At 49.0% G+C, this 16,403-nt stretch overlaps 1 protein-coding gene across 1 annotated transcript; it reads left to right on the top strand.

Moving 5' to 3' along the window:
• The first annotated feature begins 1,403 nt into the window (after window positions 1-1,403).
• LOC119141002 (aquaporin-7-like) lies at window positions 1,404-15,154 on the top strand. Its single transcript, XM_037372657.1, has 7 exons — window positions 1,404-1,510; window positions 5,344-5,470; window positions 9,167-9,293; window positions 11,558-11,695; window positions 12,204-12,322; window positions 13,685-13,902; window positions 14,792-15,154. The coding sequence occupies exons 1-7, from the start codon at window positions 1,404-1,406 to the stop codon at window positions 14,949-14,951; spliced, it is 996 nt and encodes a 331-aa protein (XP_037228554.1). The 3' UTR covers window positions 14,952-15,154.
• The last annotated feature ends 1,249 nt before the right edge of the window (window positions 15,155-16,403 follow it).

A 16,403-nucleotide genomic window follows, 5' to 3' on the forward strand; every position in this document is an offset into this window, starting at 1 on the left:
GCCAGCTGCTGGATGGTCTTTGGACACCCTGTATGTAGCAGGTGTGATATAGGAGAACATGATTGTGTGACTGAGGTTTGGGCAATTCACTGATTGTGTATATGAACAATGATTAATGTCACCAGATGGTTCCTCGTGCCACAAAATATCTGTATCAGAGCTAGCAGTGAAGGTGACCCACTGATGGGTTTAGTATCATCTCTTGAAGGGTTTATAGGTGTACCTCATGTGCGCGGCTTGTATGGATGCAGCCCACCCTTAAACATCTGGTGGCTGTGAAGGAGGACTGTGTTAGCTGTTGGCTCAGCCTTTCTCCAGCAGCGCAGAGGGAACGGACGTGGCTGTGTTCCTGTCATCAACCCCTGCTCTGGTTTTGCTCTTTGGGACTGTTAACACAGGCTCGCTCATGCCTTTTGGGTACCCCTTAGGGGGATGCTGGGCTGGTGGGTCTGTAGGCTGTCATGGACTGGAGCAGCTATAGGAGGGATGAGGCAGAGCGGAGACAGCACAAGGTGAGGTATGAGGGGTTTTGTCAGTGGCACCATTTGTAGGAGCAAACTCATGTCTTGAGGGAAGGATGCAGCTATGCTGTGCTGTCTCTGAAGTACAGCCAGAGGCAGGGAAATTGTCTGATCAGCTTGCTGGCTCCACCAGGCTCTGCAGCTTCAGGGCCTCATCCAGCTCACCCAGTGTCTTTCCCCCAGCCTGCAGCTTTTCCCGTTTATTCTCTTTCAGAGCGCAGGTGTTTACAATACTCCGGGAGAAAGCCTGGCAACTCTTATCTCTAGAGCGATGATGTCCCCGGCTTTTGCCTTATCTGTGGATTGGAAGCAGACCGGAGCAGGCAGCTCAAAGCTTAGCTGTAGAATTTCACCCACAGAGCCTGCTGCTCTCCACCTAGGTCTGGGGAAGCCCTGCGGTGGGGTCCCAGGGCAGGCAGGGGGATGCTCCCACACACAGGGATACAGTGGGAGCCTGGCCCTAAGCAGGGCAGGAAAACCAGATGCTCACAAGTCGGAGAGACGGGGCAGGGAGTGGGGGATGACAGCAGATGAAGAGCTGGCAGGAGCTCAGTGGAAATCCCACAGGTACCCCAAGTCTCTCGTGGGACCTGAGGTACTCCTGTGCCTCTGTTCCTCTCTCTGTTATATCCTCTAGAACTGTGCATGGGGGAGACCCCACCAGGCCTCGGGTGGGTAGGTCCCTGGCTGGGGGAGCCCAGGTTCCACCGACTCCATTGCCCAACAACGGGGCCAGCATCACCCTGGCAACCCCTTCCTGGACAGTCCTGCTCTCCACCTAATGACCAACAGAGGCTGTATAATTCCGCTCCTGCTGACACCACCTTCTCCTGGGTTACCTCCCTCTGAGAAAGCTTTAGCAGTCTGGGGCAGGAAGGCACTATGTCCCAGGGGAGTGAAGCAGAGGGCTGCAGCCTGGAGCAGGAAGCCACCGCTGTGCTGTCACTTCCCTCTGTTGGTTCTTCCAGCTCCCACTCTGACTCAGAATGGTAAGAGCCACCCCAATTCCACTGCAAAGGAGCATGTGCAGGTGACGTGCCCTCAGCCAGCTTCAGGGCAAGGAGTGATGGTGTGCAGGGTGAGCTGAAAGGCTGTGGAGGCTGGTGTCCTGTGAGTGGGGAGTTGGGTAACAGTATGGAGAGCAAAGCCATCTGCTGAAAGACAAACATCTTGGATGTCTGCAGCTTGCTCAGTGCCTTCCATCCATAAAGAGAGGAGGAGATAGACCATGAGCATTAAATATGAGACCGATGGGGTGCAGGTACTCTAGGGTACGTCAAGTGGGGTCTGTCTCGGACAGGTACAGCTGTACCAGTGCTGTACTGGTCTATGTTACCTGGCCTTGCTTCCTAAAGGGGCCTGGATATATAGTCTCGGTGCCATGTTAATTTGATCTGATGGAGGAGCAAGCTGCCCGCATCCACGGTGAGGAGCTCCTCTGCTGTGCTGTCTGCTCATGCTTGCCTCAGCTTCTGGGAAGAAGTTAATGATCCACCAGCAGGGCTGAAGCTATTGGACTGGCAATGTTCCAGCTGTTGATTAGTGCAATTAAGAGATAAATGAGCTCCTGGGTGCAAAGGAAAAATGTGCACTGTCAAACTGAGTCAGAGAAGTTATTCCTTGCAGAAGCAAGACTGCCCTGGAGTCCCTGGGTGCTCATCCTTCCCAGGGCTGCCCTAGCAGGACCCAGGGAGCTTGGTCTCTCAGCTCTTCAGTACCATGGGTATCAACACCAGCACAGTTAGTGGGCCTTGACTGTGCCAAAATGTTCTGCTCCAAACGGAGGACTTTATTACTAGTGCTGAAAGCACACACCTGCCTTCGGGAAGGAAATGTGTTTGGTTTAGCAGGTGGTTGCTTAATGGGCATTGGAAAACATGGTAAAATCATTGTAGGGTCAACGCTGAGTGAAACTGCAACCTGTGAGCAAGTCAAGGTAAACATTAGAAGGTGCAGAGCTAAGAGTGAGCAGCTAACACTCTTCTAACAAACCTTATAGGAAAAATTTATGGGATAGCACGTTTATGAAATAAGTTAACATGATGGTGATGGGCTAATGCTGGTACATGAACAAATGGCTTTGAGAATGTGGCTGAAAATTAGGAGAAAGTCTGTGAACTCCAGAGCAGCAAGTTCTGGTAACAGGCTTCAAATAGGAGGGGTTGGGGCAAAAACCACTTACCCCTAAAATGGAGACTGGCCAGGTCATGAAAGTGAAGATGTGGTGTGGCTGCTTATATTAGTAGGGGGCTGTGTCTGGTGACCCCAGAGGTCCTTGTCGGCCCTGCAGATAAGTAAAACCGTGTAAGTATGAACAGGTCATATTGTTTGGCTGACTCACATGGCGGTTTGTGCTTGCTCAAGACCACCACATCTGGATGCAGGGAGGCAGGGCAGTCCAGGTCACCTGGTGGTAGATATCTCCATGTGGGTGTGTATGCTGGAGCTGATCACTCCACATCCCCTATGCAGTCACAGAGAAACTGCCAACGCTCAGCATGACTCATAGGTCTGGCCTCAGATGCTTATTTTAGGTGGGGATGAACTGCCCTTTGGAGCTGCCCGTTTTCCTCTGGTGATTATAAATTGGAGGGTGACAGGCACAAGCTTACACACTTCAGTTTTGCGTACTGTCAGAACAGAGGTGCTCTGCTCTACAGGACCTATAGAAAGGTGTTTGCTTTTGTTGTTACATTCCTTGAACACTGGCAGATCACTTTTCTTTAATGTCTAAAAATTCCCATAGGAACAGTAAAACTAAAGGGTTGTCACATTTGCAGCAGCCAATAGAGGAACCCTTCTGAGCACTTTTAAGGGAGAAATTAATGTCTCAGTGCCATCTTGTGGAATGACTTGTGTAAAAGGACAAGCAGTGGCAAGAAACACATCCAGTGATCCTTGATGCCATCCTAGAAGCAAGCTGGAGTTTTAGGGAATTTGGTGGTAATATCAGGGAATATGGTGCAAATATTATCACCCAACCACAGATTCCTATTACAAACTGGGATTGCCTTTTTCCCCTGACTGCAAACGCATGGCAGCCCAGTGTTCCCAGAAAGAACCTGTCCATTCTTCAGCCCCAATTAGAATACGGAGTTGTCTGTAGTATTCAGGTATCTCCTGAATACATGAGACAAAGCCTTTCAGGTACTCAGCAGCTTTCTTGTCCCACAGGGGACCAATTTACCTGGAAGGCTCCCTGAGATCTAGGAGTGACAAAGCGGTAGGTCCGGTTGTGGGGGATACTGACCTATTTACACCTCGTCCATCTGGGAAAGGTTATGAGACCTCCAATATACACTGATGCTCAGACTTTTACACATCAGCTGTAAATCACCACTGCAGAGGAAACTTGAGGCTTTTGTCACCACCCTGAGCTGATGCTCCAGGGCCCGTGTTTGTGTGCTCCACCAATAAACATTCGCATGGCAGAGAATGAAGTGACCTGGAAAGATTTATCGGCACTTTTCCTGTGCCACAGCATGACTCACAGACTCATGGGACAAAAAAACCTTCCCACCTAGAAATATGCTGTAGGAACACCCTTGCCAACAGTGTGATTATCATCTGTCATGATTAGATTGGTCCTTAGTATCAGACACAGACTAGTAATTTACTGCATGTTTAGCCAGGCGTTCACTGAGGTCAACAGCTAATCTGTTGCTGGAGGAGGGCTTATCCCAGCCCATAAAAACTCTCCCAGCCACAAGACAGGTAATGGTCTATGGAGCAGAGAGGAGAACCAGCTTCCCAGGTTCCTCCACACAGCTGCTCCGTGTCCTGTGGATGAGAGAAAAGCTCATCAACTTTTGCAATGGAGTAGTGCTGAGAGAGGCCAGCACCAAGGGCAGCATGAGCAGAGAACTGCCCGTGGGGCAGCTGATGGCAACCTCTCCAGAGATGTGCACCGTGTACCCTCCAGAACCACACTGAGAAGCTGCGGCAGGTTGAGAGGCAGGCAAAGAAAACCATCTAAGAACCAGACAAGACTCACAGAAAAAGGTCTCTTGTGTCAGTGAGTTTATCAGTGACTAAGCCAAGGTATTAAAACCTTTTTGCAATGGAGGGGTAAGAGCACCTGGTGAGAAGGGAGATTGGTGGGAATCAGGAGATGGAGGAGGAATCAGGACAGTGAGGGCTCTGCTCTGGCAGCCAGATGAATCTGAAGGTCTCTGGGGACCATTGCTGAGACTGGTTTGTCCTCATCCCACACAAGGGGAAAGACTGTGGGGTGGCAGGGAGGCCCTCCACTAGTGTGATAGGAGTTGTGGGCGTGGGTGCACTCAGCAAGAGCAAATAATCAACCTGAAGCAATGCTGAAATTCCTGTGCTCTTCCCAGCCGCCAACAGTGGTGCCTACCAGCTCCAGGCAAGAGCATCATCATCACAGGCTGGGCACCCAAATATTCCTGCAAAGCACAGGCAAATGGTCCTAATCCCACCTGTAAAAAAAAGGTACCAAACCACCACCCAGTGGGTTACAATGCAGCACAGAGCCAAAATTCCTGCTCAGTTCCTGTGGAAAAGATTATGGAGAGAGACAGAGGCTTTAGGAGCATACCAAGGCTATTTACAGCTCTGGAGATAGGTGGCTACTGGGCAGAGGCACAGTATTTGCAATGCCAGTAGCAGAAATACTGTGTCCTTACCCTATAGTTTTAAAAGGATGGCATGTGTGTGTGGGAAGACTTGGAAGCTAACTGCTACTTCATTCGCTTGTTCATCGTTAACCAAATGAATGAAGGTGTCTGGGACTGAAGGGAGGGTGCCAAGTTTCAAAGGGTAACTTAGCTCAGAGCAGTGAGGAGTGCTGTCATAACAGGAGGTCCTGCAGCCGCACGCTGAAGTCGGAGAGCAAAATGCTGGAGAAGATTCAGAAGGCACTCACGATTCGTAGCAGTACCATCAGGGAGCTGCTGGCAGAAGCACTGGGGATGTTCATCCTCATGGTAAGTAGGAGACTGGGCCCAGACATGTGTGTCTGTGCATGTGTGTGTATGTGTGTGTTCAGGGCAGGTAAGAGGGTAATCGTTTGCAGCAGCAATTTTTAAAGGTCAGTGGTTTCCTACTACATCCGCAGGGCTGCTCAGCAGCTGGTTGCTACTGCTCACCCCTCCGCTCTGGTGGGGTGGCAGTTTTCCATCGGGTAGACCATCTGTCAAAAAGCCTTCTGGAGGAAAAAAGCAATGTGGAAGGTGGGAGGTGGGTGTGGGCAGAGAGTAAAGCAGGTGGGGATAGAATCACAGAATCATTTGGGTTAAGATCGTTGAGTCCAACCATTAACCTAACCATGCACTGCCAAGTCCATCACTAAACCATGCCCCTAAGCACCACATCCACATGTCTTTTAAACATCTCCAGGGTTGGTGACTCGGCCACATCCCTGGGCAGCCTGTTCCAAGGCTTGATAACTCCTTCAGTGGAGGAATTTTTCCTAATATCTAATCTAAACCTTCCCTGGTGCAACTTGCGACCATTTCATCTTGTCCTATAGGTTGTTACTTGGGAGAAGAGGGAGAACACCTCGCCCCAACCTACTTACAGGCAGTTGTAGGAAGCAATAAGGTCTCCTCTCAGCGTCCTTTTCTACAGGGTAAACCACCCCAGTTCCCTCAGCTGCTCCTTGTAAGACTTGTTCTCCAGACCTTTCACCAGCTTCATTGCCCTTCTCTGGAAACACCGCTGTTTCAGTTCTCTTCTAAGGGAAACACAAGGGAGAGTCTGGGAATGAAACCAAGGAGCAGTGTCTGGTCAGGTGGGGCAGTGCAACACTTGTGCCAAACCTCCTCAAGTATCCCATACAGTGAATTGAGGCTCTTCTTCTTGCTGTGCTAGAGGGGTTGATGTGTCTGGAGGGGTCCTTCACAGGTTTGGGGAGCAGACTCTGACTTCTCTACCATTAACAGCCTCTCTGAAATGAGAACAGCATTCATCTATCTTTCCCTAGGGGTTGCCAGGGTAATGAAGGCCACGACACACAATTTAGGTAACCTAACTGCCAGGTGTAAAGTACTCCAGGATTTCACGTTTGGTTTTCTTATGCTGGCAAATGAAATGAATCATGCTTATCCAAATCTTACAGGAACTCCCACCTTGCCTGAAGGATCTGTTTTACACAGGAAAAGTGATTTTGAGATCTCAGACTGCCTTGGAGTTGTTTGGGGACAGGGCAAGGAAGGCTTTGCAGTCAGAATTGATCCCTGGTGCAGGCGAGGTGCCCACAAGAACCAGAGCCTCTGTGTGTTGGGCCAACACAGCAAAATAAGATCCTTCCTCTGAAATGGTCCAGTAGTTGGCTTTGCCAGCTTGGGCTTAGCCTGGGCTGAGACACTTTGGACGGGACAGAGACTGGCATGGACAAGCAGGGGGTAGTTTAAATAACTTGTATTTGGAGATCTGCACAGGAGGAACATAAGATTTGTTTAAGCATGGGAACCTTCTGACACAGCTGTCTGTACAGATGAAGGTGCTTATTTTCAAGGGCAACAACTGCATGTGCAAAGGATGCTTTCTTTTTATGACATCTTATTGCACATCCAACTCCTTGTAGTTCACTTCTACTACGCAGGTAGTTTTGCATGCATTGGAAGTCAGAGTACAGACATCTGTGATTCCTCAGCAGGAGCTGAACAAGCCATTTTTCTTTTCCACCCCCTTTGTTTTTTGGTAGTGGAAGTTCCCAGGTGGTAAAGAACAAGTTCAAGGGTGCCCTGCCAGGGCTGCCTCTGGGAAGCAGCATGAAAAGGAGACTTTTCCCTGCACTCGGGCAGTCCAAGGAAGATTTTGTAGCCTGCAGCTTCTGTTGGCTCTTCCCTCACTGATCCCCGCAAGGGAACACAGTAGGAGGAGGGGCACTGCACATGGACCTCCATCAAGGGCTTGGCAGCAAACAGTATTCAGCATCCGAATGTAGCATCCAGCATCCAACTCTTCAGCAGCCCCCTGGCCCTCGGTGCAAATAGGAATGTGCTGGATGCATCTGAAGGGTGCCTGGGTGGCTGTTATTTGGATGATAGTGCTCAGCCCAGGGTCTCTCACTTTGATGGACAGTGTTCATAAAGGAGGGAACCAGGCAGCAGGGGTAAACAGCATGAGGGATAGGGAGATGGGGGGGAAAAAAAAAGGGTATTTTGGGACTGTGAGAATAGAGTAAAAGAGCACAGGTTTGGATCTGTGCTGAAAAGTAGATTTTGTGGCCTGTCCTGTGTTTATTTTCAGGATACTGGTGTTCAGCTGCAGCAGCTATGTCTCCTGCCCTGCACCCCTCTCTCTGCACCTGTATGCAGTCCTGCAAAACCTGTGCCTTATGAATTTGGCTTCTTTTGGATGTGGCTTTGGAAAAGTCAGAGATGAGTAGGAAGAGTTTTTGTAAGGGCTTTGCAGATCACAGAATGATTTGGGTTGGAAGCAAGATCATCTGGAGATCATCTTGTCCAACCTCCCTGCTCAAGCAGGTTCGGTGTTTGGGACATCCCAAACACTACATTTTGGGGCTTCTGCTGAGGCAAACTGAGAAGGGCTCACACTATGCAGGCTGTAGCTCCATGCAGAGCACAGAGTGTGGTCTGTGTATATCAGAGAGATAAGAAGAGTGTCTCTGGGGAACAGGGGATTTTGGGGATGTCTGAAAGGGAAGAGGGATGCAGATGCATGGGATAAAATCTGGATCCAGGCAGAATAGCCAGAAAAGATCACAATGAAAACAGAACAGGTCAGAGCATAAGTTTATATACTGGAAAACATACTGAGTTTTCTGTCTTTGAGAGGGACATATCACTATGGATAAACATGAGTGCAGTCCAAGGAACAGGATACACTCTCCAAACCCTAAGTGGTTTGCAAGGCAGAGACCTCAACAGAAGCTTTGTCTTCTCCAGATGTCACTGTAAGAGCTGTGCAAATAACTGATTTTTCCACCCTCTGACCACATTAAAAAAGCGAAATAGGATTTACTTTTGAGCCAGAGCAATTTCTTGAATATGTCTTTTCCTGCTGGAGAGTGTTTACTTTTCTTTTTATTTGTTTTCTTGGTTCCCCTTTAATCATTAAAAAAATACTGAAACTTTGTCTGTTTTCAAACTGAAAGTATGTGTGTTGAAAGGAAAAGTCAAGCCAGAATTTCCTTCCTTGTGTTTTGCTGGAATAAGTTACCAAAATTGTAGAGTTTGGCAAATAGCTGTGTGCTGCCCAAACTACATTTTTAGTCAATAAATTGCACACCAGGAAAAGAACAAGAATTTGCCAACCCTCCTTTCTTCTATCTTGGGTACTGTCTCCAGGCAGTCTGTGGTGATGCTCCCCTGGCTCATGTCCCTGGTTTCAGGCACAGATGCCCTTACCGTGGCTCTGTGAGTGATCCCTCTTGAGCCCTGGATCTCAGTGTGGATGTTCGGTGTTGTCTCCCCATACCCCGCCATAACTAGGGTGCCCTGTTTGGTGTGATGGGCACCAATGAGGAATAAGTTAGGTACCGCTTCAAATTTTGCAGGAAAAGGCTTTTCTTTCTTCATCTCCTGATCATGGGCATCTCACAGTCTCCCTGTCTTTGGGAGTTTGTTAATACTGCTGAAAAGGTAGCACAGAAGCTGTCCACTGCCATAATAAAACTACTTTTAACACTCCTTTCCTGTCTTTCCACGCACTAGGTCTTTGGCTTGTCTTCTGTGGCACAAGTGGTATTAGGAAGAGGAGACTTTGGGCAACACCTAAGCATCAATTTGGGATTCGGCATTGGTGTTACACTGGGCGTCCACGCGGCAGGAGGGATCTCTGGTGAGCAGGACACTTGAACATGGGACATCTCTATGTCCCATAAAGGCCACATGCATCGGGGCAGTGGGAGTGGGCTGCGGAGGGGCAGATGATGGCATGGCAAGGTGGAGCAATGCCCTCACCAGAAAAAAACGGCAGTCATAGGGTCCCCCAGCAAGAATAGCAGAGTAGGTCTGATGAACATAACCAGGGTCAGTGTTGTCAGCCAGTGATGACAGCCAAATCTGCAGGGGGAGGCAGGTCTGGGGTCAAGGTAAGGAGTCATGATGGTATGGCAAGGTCATGAGAAGCAGGGTACAAGGCCCGCCCAGCATACCTACTGTATGCTGACCCCAAACATGTTCTGAGCTGAAACAGGGGCAAGCGAGACAGGGAGATTGGCGGAGGTTCGACCGTTCCCTTCTGGTGCGTTCAGCAGAGCCAGGTTTCAGCAGTGCCTGCATTAGGCACTTGGGATATGCCATCATGGCCCAAGGAGACAAGGAGCTCCAAAAACATGCTGCTGGTATAACCCGTGGGGAAGTAAATCATTTATTGCAAAGGAGAGCTTACTGCTGATGTTGCAACAAAGAATGGTATGCAAAATTTTCTCCTTATCATCCACACCCATGTGCCTATGCCCCACGCAAACTCGGGAGGTGCTGTTTCAAGGCCACACGGTGGTATCTCTCACATGACAGAGCACCACCTTTGCCTTGTGCAATTTCTGCATTCATTTACACCAAGAAAAGAGATTAAGGGCTCTAGTGGGCAGAAAATTAAAGCAGGTCCTTGCTCTTGACCTGTTGGAGCAGAGAGATGTCCAAGGGTGGGGCTTGCTTGGAAAGGACAACTTTTCCACACAAGCAGTCAGCTCTTGGTCTCTCTGTCCTTTTGGAGCTGGTGGAGACATACTAGAGAAAGTGGGCTGAAAAAAGTAGGTCCCTGCAGTCACAGGTGACGTTTGGGATGAAGCTGATCTGCTGAGGGCTGAGAGGTGGGAGAAGGGGTCTTAGCTTAGCCAGCAACAGTCTGGTTCTGGAGCCAGCTTCAGGGCTTCCTGGCATTGTAATTTGGCATCATTTGTATCACAAGATGCTGCTTCTGATCTCTGAAATATCTGGTTATACCCACAAAGGATCAGAGGATCAAACAACAAAGGGATCTCCCTCCTTTTCAGTTATGGTTGTGAACTGTAGCAGGCAGTTCATGCCGCTTCACTTTGTTCTGCGCTTTGATGAGATGATGTGTGTCTGCATCTTACCCCTTTCTGAGTCCCAAGTAGGAGATGGTGACTAAGGTTGGAACATTTATTGACCCCCAAAGTTTACACCTACTAGGCAGGAAAAGCAAATATTTCCTTTGGACTCATGGGGAGATGAGGTCTGGAGAGCAAATGTGGTTTGCACTGAGGGCACCAAAACTGGATCCACTTAGTCATTCTCCAAAAGCATCATTGTGATAACAATCTCCTCCATAGAAAGTGTCCCCTCAAAACAGGCAAAACTGGTCTTGCACTGTATGAAAGCCATGTACTAAAAGACGTAAGGAAATGCAATCCAAGATTACAAATTCTGCAATGGAAGACAGGTTCTGCTCCACACTAGTGGGAGCAACCATGGTCTGGGCAGGATTGATCATCTTGGTAGCTCTTTCCAATGCAGTGGTATCTAAAAGCTAACCTGAGTCCTTGCTGAGAGCCCTGTGTGGGATTTGCTTTGCTGACATGAAGATACAGGGCATCAGCCGTTGATTTTGCAGTTTGTTTCCCCAGCATCTCATGCCTTGCCTGTCAGATGTGCTAAAGGCCTGCAGCTCCCATCAGCTGGGGTGCTCAGCTCTGCCAGGATGAAGCCCTCCCTGTCTATCAGATGTTTTCAGAAGGCCTTGTAAATTGTTTGGGATAAGATTTGCCTCATGTACCCATAGCCATGTAAAAGGTGGGTGACAAGTCTTAAGTTTTGGACTCCCTTTAAGCTGAACAGAGAGAAGCCCATACGGAGGGAAACTCATGTCATGCCAAGAAAGGTATCTCTGTCAGAGACGAGACGACCCACCCTCTGCAGACAGCTTCTACCAGACTGGAGCTAGGCGCATTCTGCCCTGCATTATTCAGCTACCCAGGGAAAATGGGTCAGTTTTGAGTCTGTGCAGGAGGGAGACCCTGCCCTGAGAGAGTCTAGGTGTTCTGGAGCAAGGTCTGGGTGGTTACTGCGGGGCATGGGGCATGATCCAAACCAGCTGCATCAGGGCTGAGCCCACTCTCTTTTGCTGCGATTTTGCAGGAGCTCATCTGAATGCTGCCATCACCCTCACACACTGCCTTCTAGGAAACCTCCCCTGGAGAAAGCTCCCAGCTTATCTGATGGGTCAGTTCCTGGGCTCCTTTACAGCGGCAGCCACTGTCTTTGGCCTCTACTACGGTATGGTTGTGTCTCACAGCTTACCTCACAGCTCCTTTTGCTCAGGGCAACGCCACTGCCAAAACCTATCCTCAACTCAACGCCAGTAGCTGCATTTTGTCAGCGTTTTGTTTCCAGGGTCTGCAAAGGGCTTGAGTTAGACGGACTACCATGTGTTAGGTACAGCTGGAGCTCTGGAAAGACTCTGGAGTCTTTCCAAAGACTCTGCTGGTCTTTGGAAAACAGGCAGAGAGATGGAGGCCACCAGTGCAGCCAGAGCACCCAGCCTGCCCCAGGCTCCTGGAGCAGGGACAGGGAACTGGTAGGCATAAGGAAGCAACTGCAGGCCAGTCTGGCGGTAACTGATATTGGTGATGATGTCGTGACCTGTGAGGGGTGTGTCACCTCCAACGTATCTCCCATTGCCTCTCTTCCCCCTGGTGCCTGTTCTGGCTGCAATGGATAGACTTGTGTACGTGCCATGTGGGATGAACTCTGTGCTAACTCCTTCAACTCCCGTTTCTCCTAGATGCTCTGCATGACTACACCAAGGGGAACTTTACAGTGATGGGACCAACTGCCACGGCGTCGATCTTCTGCACTTACCCTGCACCCTATGTATCCTTGCTGGGGGGCTTCTTCACGGAGGTCAGTGGCTCTGCTGCGGTGTGCTAGGAGACGGTGGGTGATAACAGGGGCTAGTGCAGGTCTGCTACAGGGGACTCACAGCCCTACACATGCTCACAACCTCTGCTCCAAGGAACCCATCATCCAGGCATGTGCCTGACAGGTAGGAGCCAAGGCACCTCGGTGGCTGAGCAAGCCTAAAGAGTAACACCTGCAGGCTGCTCTGCAGCTTGGTCTGATGCCCTCCAGGCACCTTCCCTGCACACAGCCCAAGCAATGGGAAGTGAGAAGCTGAGCTATATCAGGAACCTTCTCCTCTGGGCTCTGGGAAGTTCCCTGAACTGTTCTTCCCTTTTTGGATCCTACACTCATTCCATGCTCCCAGGCAGCTCTGCTGGCTGTCACAGAGGGCCCTGGACTATCTTCACATGAACACAGCCTGTCTCAACTGAATCTCTAGGGTCTGAACAGACCCAGTTTAGACTGCGTACAGTTGGTTCCCAGCATGCAGGTCTCAATGCCCAGAAATAGGAAGTGGATGCTTCAGGGGACGTAGAGCACTGGGACACTGGAGAAGGAAGATTTATGTACAAATAAAATCTGAGGAAACCTGTGTGTTTGTCTCTGAGCTGACAAAACTCTTCCCAGGCATGAAGAAGATAACAGTGAGAGCTGGAGAGCCTACAGGTGGGGACCTGATCACTCAGCCTCCTGTGAAGTACATGGTGAAGATACAAGATAACATACACAAGAAGATACATACACAAGAAAGCAAATGACAGTGACAGTGTGTTGCCAAGAGCTGGAATTTTTGCTTTTGCTGGCATCTCTGCAAGCAGTCGAAGGCTCTCCAGCTGCTTTTTCTGAAGCAGAAAGAGACAGCAGTTGTCACCTCTATTCAAACCACAGCTCCTGATGTCTTGGGCATGGCCGATCTACAAATGCCATCCACACACTGTCACAGACAGGCAATTCAGTTTCCCAGATAGGAATCTCATATCCACTATATAAAACATAGCTCCCTCTAGGGAGACCAGATTTGTCTTGTTAGCAGTTTGTTATGGCCCTGCCTCTTAGATGAAATGTACTTAACAAAACCCAGGTCCCTAACTTGAAAGGTGAAGGGAGAGGTCACTGTTGAGAAGTTCACATCAGTCCTAGAGCATTTTTGGTGATGAGATGGAGATGTTTTTGTTGCGAAATGAGTCAAGAATTTTATTTGGTCCACCTGTGAGAAGGGAATAACATTGGGGCCCTCCCTGCCTTGAACAGACCATGAATCCCAACATTCCATTCTGGGAGTCCCTTCATCTCTGCTGAGCGGGATCCTTCTGCCTTTGCTATTCTTTCTCTTAACCCGTTCCACTTTTCGTGCTCCTGCAGTTTATTGCGACGCTGATGCTGCTCCTGGGCATTCTGGTCATCCATGATGAGAAAAACAACGGAGCCCTGAAAGGCACGCAGGCTCTGCTCACGGGAATCCTTGTCCTGGGCATTGGACTGGGGATGGGGATGAACACAGGCTACGCCATAAACCCCTCCCGGGACCTGCCCCCCAGGGTCTTCACAGCAATTGCTGGCTGGGGAATGGACGTCTTCACGTGAGTGACCCATTTTGCTTTTACACCGCTCAGCTTGCAAGGAGAGGAGATAAGCCCAAGACAAAATGGTCATGAGGCCTTTTTCTTTGGACCAAGTGATGGTATTGATGCAGAACATGTTCCTCATTCTCAGACAGAAAGGGTTGCCCACAGAGAAGCCCCATGCGTTATGTACACAAAATTTGGGGTACACTAATTTTCCAGCATGGGATTCATCTTGACATTCAGATACCTCAATTTGGGTACCAATTGGCTACCTGTTAATTGGAAATCTACCTGGTTATTGCAGTGACTGGAGATCCATAGAGTGATTCAGCTCACCTGAAAGCAGGTACTTACAGACGGATTGCTGAATAGCTTTCCTGAATTTAGATGTCTGAATCTGGAGATGAAAACCTGCCTTCCCCTATCTAGTAAGATGGTGCGAGCGATACTATGGCTTTTCCCATGGTAAGGGCATTACAGAGTCTCCTGGTCTGGCCCCCCATTTTCATTACATTTCCAGAAAATAACTTGGACAGCTTGGTAGAGGAGGTGCAGAATTTATTGGAAATGGGGAGGGAAAACGAGGCTGTGTCTGTCTGTCTGTCTGCCTGACAGTCACACTCATCAGGATCACACAGACCATTTCTGTAGGAAAACAAGAAACCTGCAGACAGAGCCACTTTCCCAGACTGATGGGGGAAATGACCCTCCCTCCAGCAATTATGCTGGTGGATAGAGAATTTGTCTAACCCAGCTGTAGGGCCCAGTGAGTGAAGGTGGGACTAGGAACCTCTGCTCACACAACTCACTCCTGCCCCACCAGACTCAGCTCACCTCACCCTGCACCATGCGGTGGTAGGGCAGTGTTTTTTCTGGCTCACCGGTTGCCTCTTCTGTGTCCTAGGGCTGGGCATCACTGGTGGTGGGTCCCACTCACAGCGCCAGTTCTGGGAAGTCTTGCTGGTGTTTTAATCCATAAACTCTTCATTGATTTGCACAACCAACCTGTCCCAAACAGCGGAAATGAGAAAGGACAGCCAGTGGTGGAGACCTCTACGCTGTGATGGCCACATGCTCCGAAGAAAGGGCCTGACAGCAAAGCCTATGTGGACATACGAACTGACAGCCAAAGTATAACTACGGGGATAAAGGGTAACCAAGCGGATAAAGGCATGTGCAATGGTGCTGCTGGAGCACACCGTTTCTCCACCCTGCAGGTGGAGAAATGAGGGACTAGTCTTCAATAAACCTGTCCTGCTTAACCAGACGAACTGGGTCTCTGAGATACTGGGCAGACCTGTGTAGGGCTAGACCTGTCTGTGACCTGAATAAATTACTGAATCTCCCTGTGTAAAAATCTACTGAAAAAAAATAATAACCACTACATTCTGGAAAAAAGCAAAGCAGAGCTGCAAGACTCCAGATACCTGTACGTTCACAGAAATCAAAATACAGGATCCAACAGTGGCAGAAACCACTTAATTAATTGAATTAATGAAATTTTGATTTGTAATATTCTTTGGTAAGAGGTAGATGCTACACTGATGGATCAGGGGCCTAGGCTTGCTTCCACTTGCTAATCTGCCACTCTAACAAACACCTAGTTTGGCAGAGTAGAGACAAGAAAAGAGCAAGCACAGTCTGAAATAGAAACCAGAACCTGATTGTTATTTTTTTCCCCATGCTTGGTTTTGTTTTTTGCTTTTTGTTCTGAACATTCAGGAAGCACCAAAAAATTAGTAAACTACAGGGTCTCCTGAATCCTGACACAGCTCTGTTGGAACATGCTGCTTTCATGGAACCATGTATGTTACTGACTACCACCATATGAAAGATTCAGACAGCTTCTGTGGCAGTATCCCCAAATGCTCAAACAAAAAGAACCCAATCCTTTTTACCACTCAATGCATAAGAAATGGGGGAAGATGCTGCCTTGCTCCTGCAGCAATTCCGCCACCTCCATCTGAATGAGGAAGTGGGCCTGCAACAGCCTGAGAAGTTTTAAGGTATCATCAGATTAAAAGTAGAACAGTATCAGAAGGTGCCTGTTCCCAGGGGGGTAACAACAGTCTTAACTTTCTAGAAAGTGCTTAAGCAAGCATGGCACATGTCAATTATGTGACTGCGGTCCCAGGGTCCGCATATTCATATACCATGAATATACAACACAGGGATCTCCCAGAGTAGGAAGTGGCAGAACATCACTACTGCGCAAAATCCCAGAAAATGGCATTTACTGGCTGTAATGATCATTCACATGTCACTATTAAAAGGATTACTGATGTACTACTGTACTATCAGGCGGGGTGGTAGGTACTGACATCTCTGTTTCCTCATTAGAGTTGACCTTACATTAGTAGAGCAGCTACAGCAGATCGTTGCCCCACACACAACACACATTGGTTTAAGAGGGCTGGAAAGCATTGGAGGATTTTCTCTCATTTGCGGGTGGCAGAGGGCAGCTGCCAGGCAATACAGCAACTGCATTTGAGGGTGGACCCTGATGGCTGCAGGGA

The sequence above is a fragment of the Falco rusticolus genome, chromosome Z (assembly GCF_015220075.1).
Source record: "Falco rusticolus isolate bFalRus1 chromosome Z, bFalRus1.pri, whole genome shotgun sequence".
NCBI lineage: Eukaryota > Metazoa > Chordata > Aves > Falconiformes > Falconidae > Falco > Falco rusticolus.

Coding starts and splice junctions, on each gene's coding strand:
- LOC119141002 (XM_037372657.1), top strand. CDS start 1,404: ATGTCCCAGGGGAGTGAAGCAGAGGGCTGCAGCCTGGAGCAGGAAGCC. Junction 5,471..9,166: donor TGGGGATGTTCATCCTCATG/GTAAGTAGGAGA, acceptor TCCACGCACTAG/GTCTTTGGCTTGTCTTCTGT. Junction 13,903..14,791: donor TGGGGAATGGACGTCTTCAC/GTGAGTGACCCA, acceptor TCTGTGTCCTAG/GGCTGGGCATCACTGGTGGT.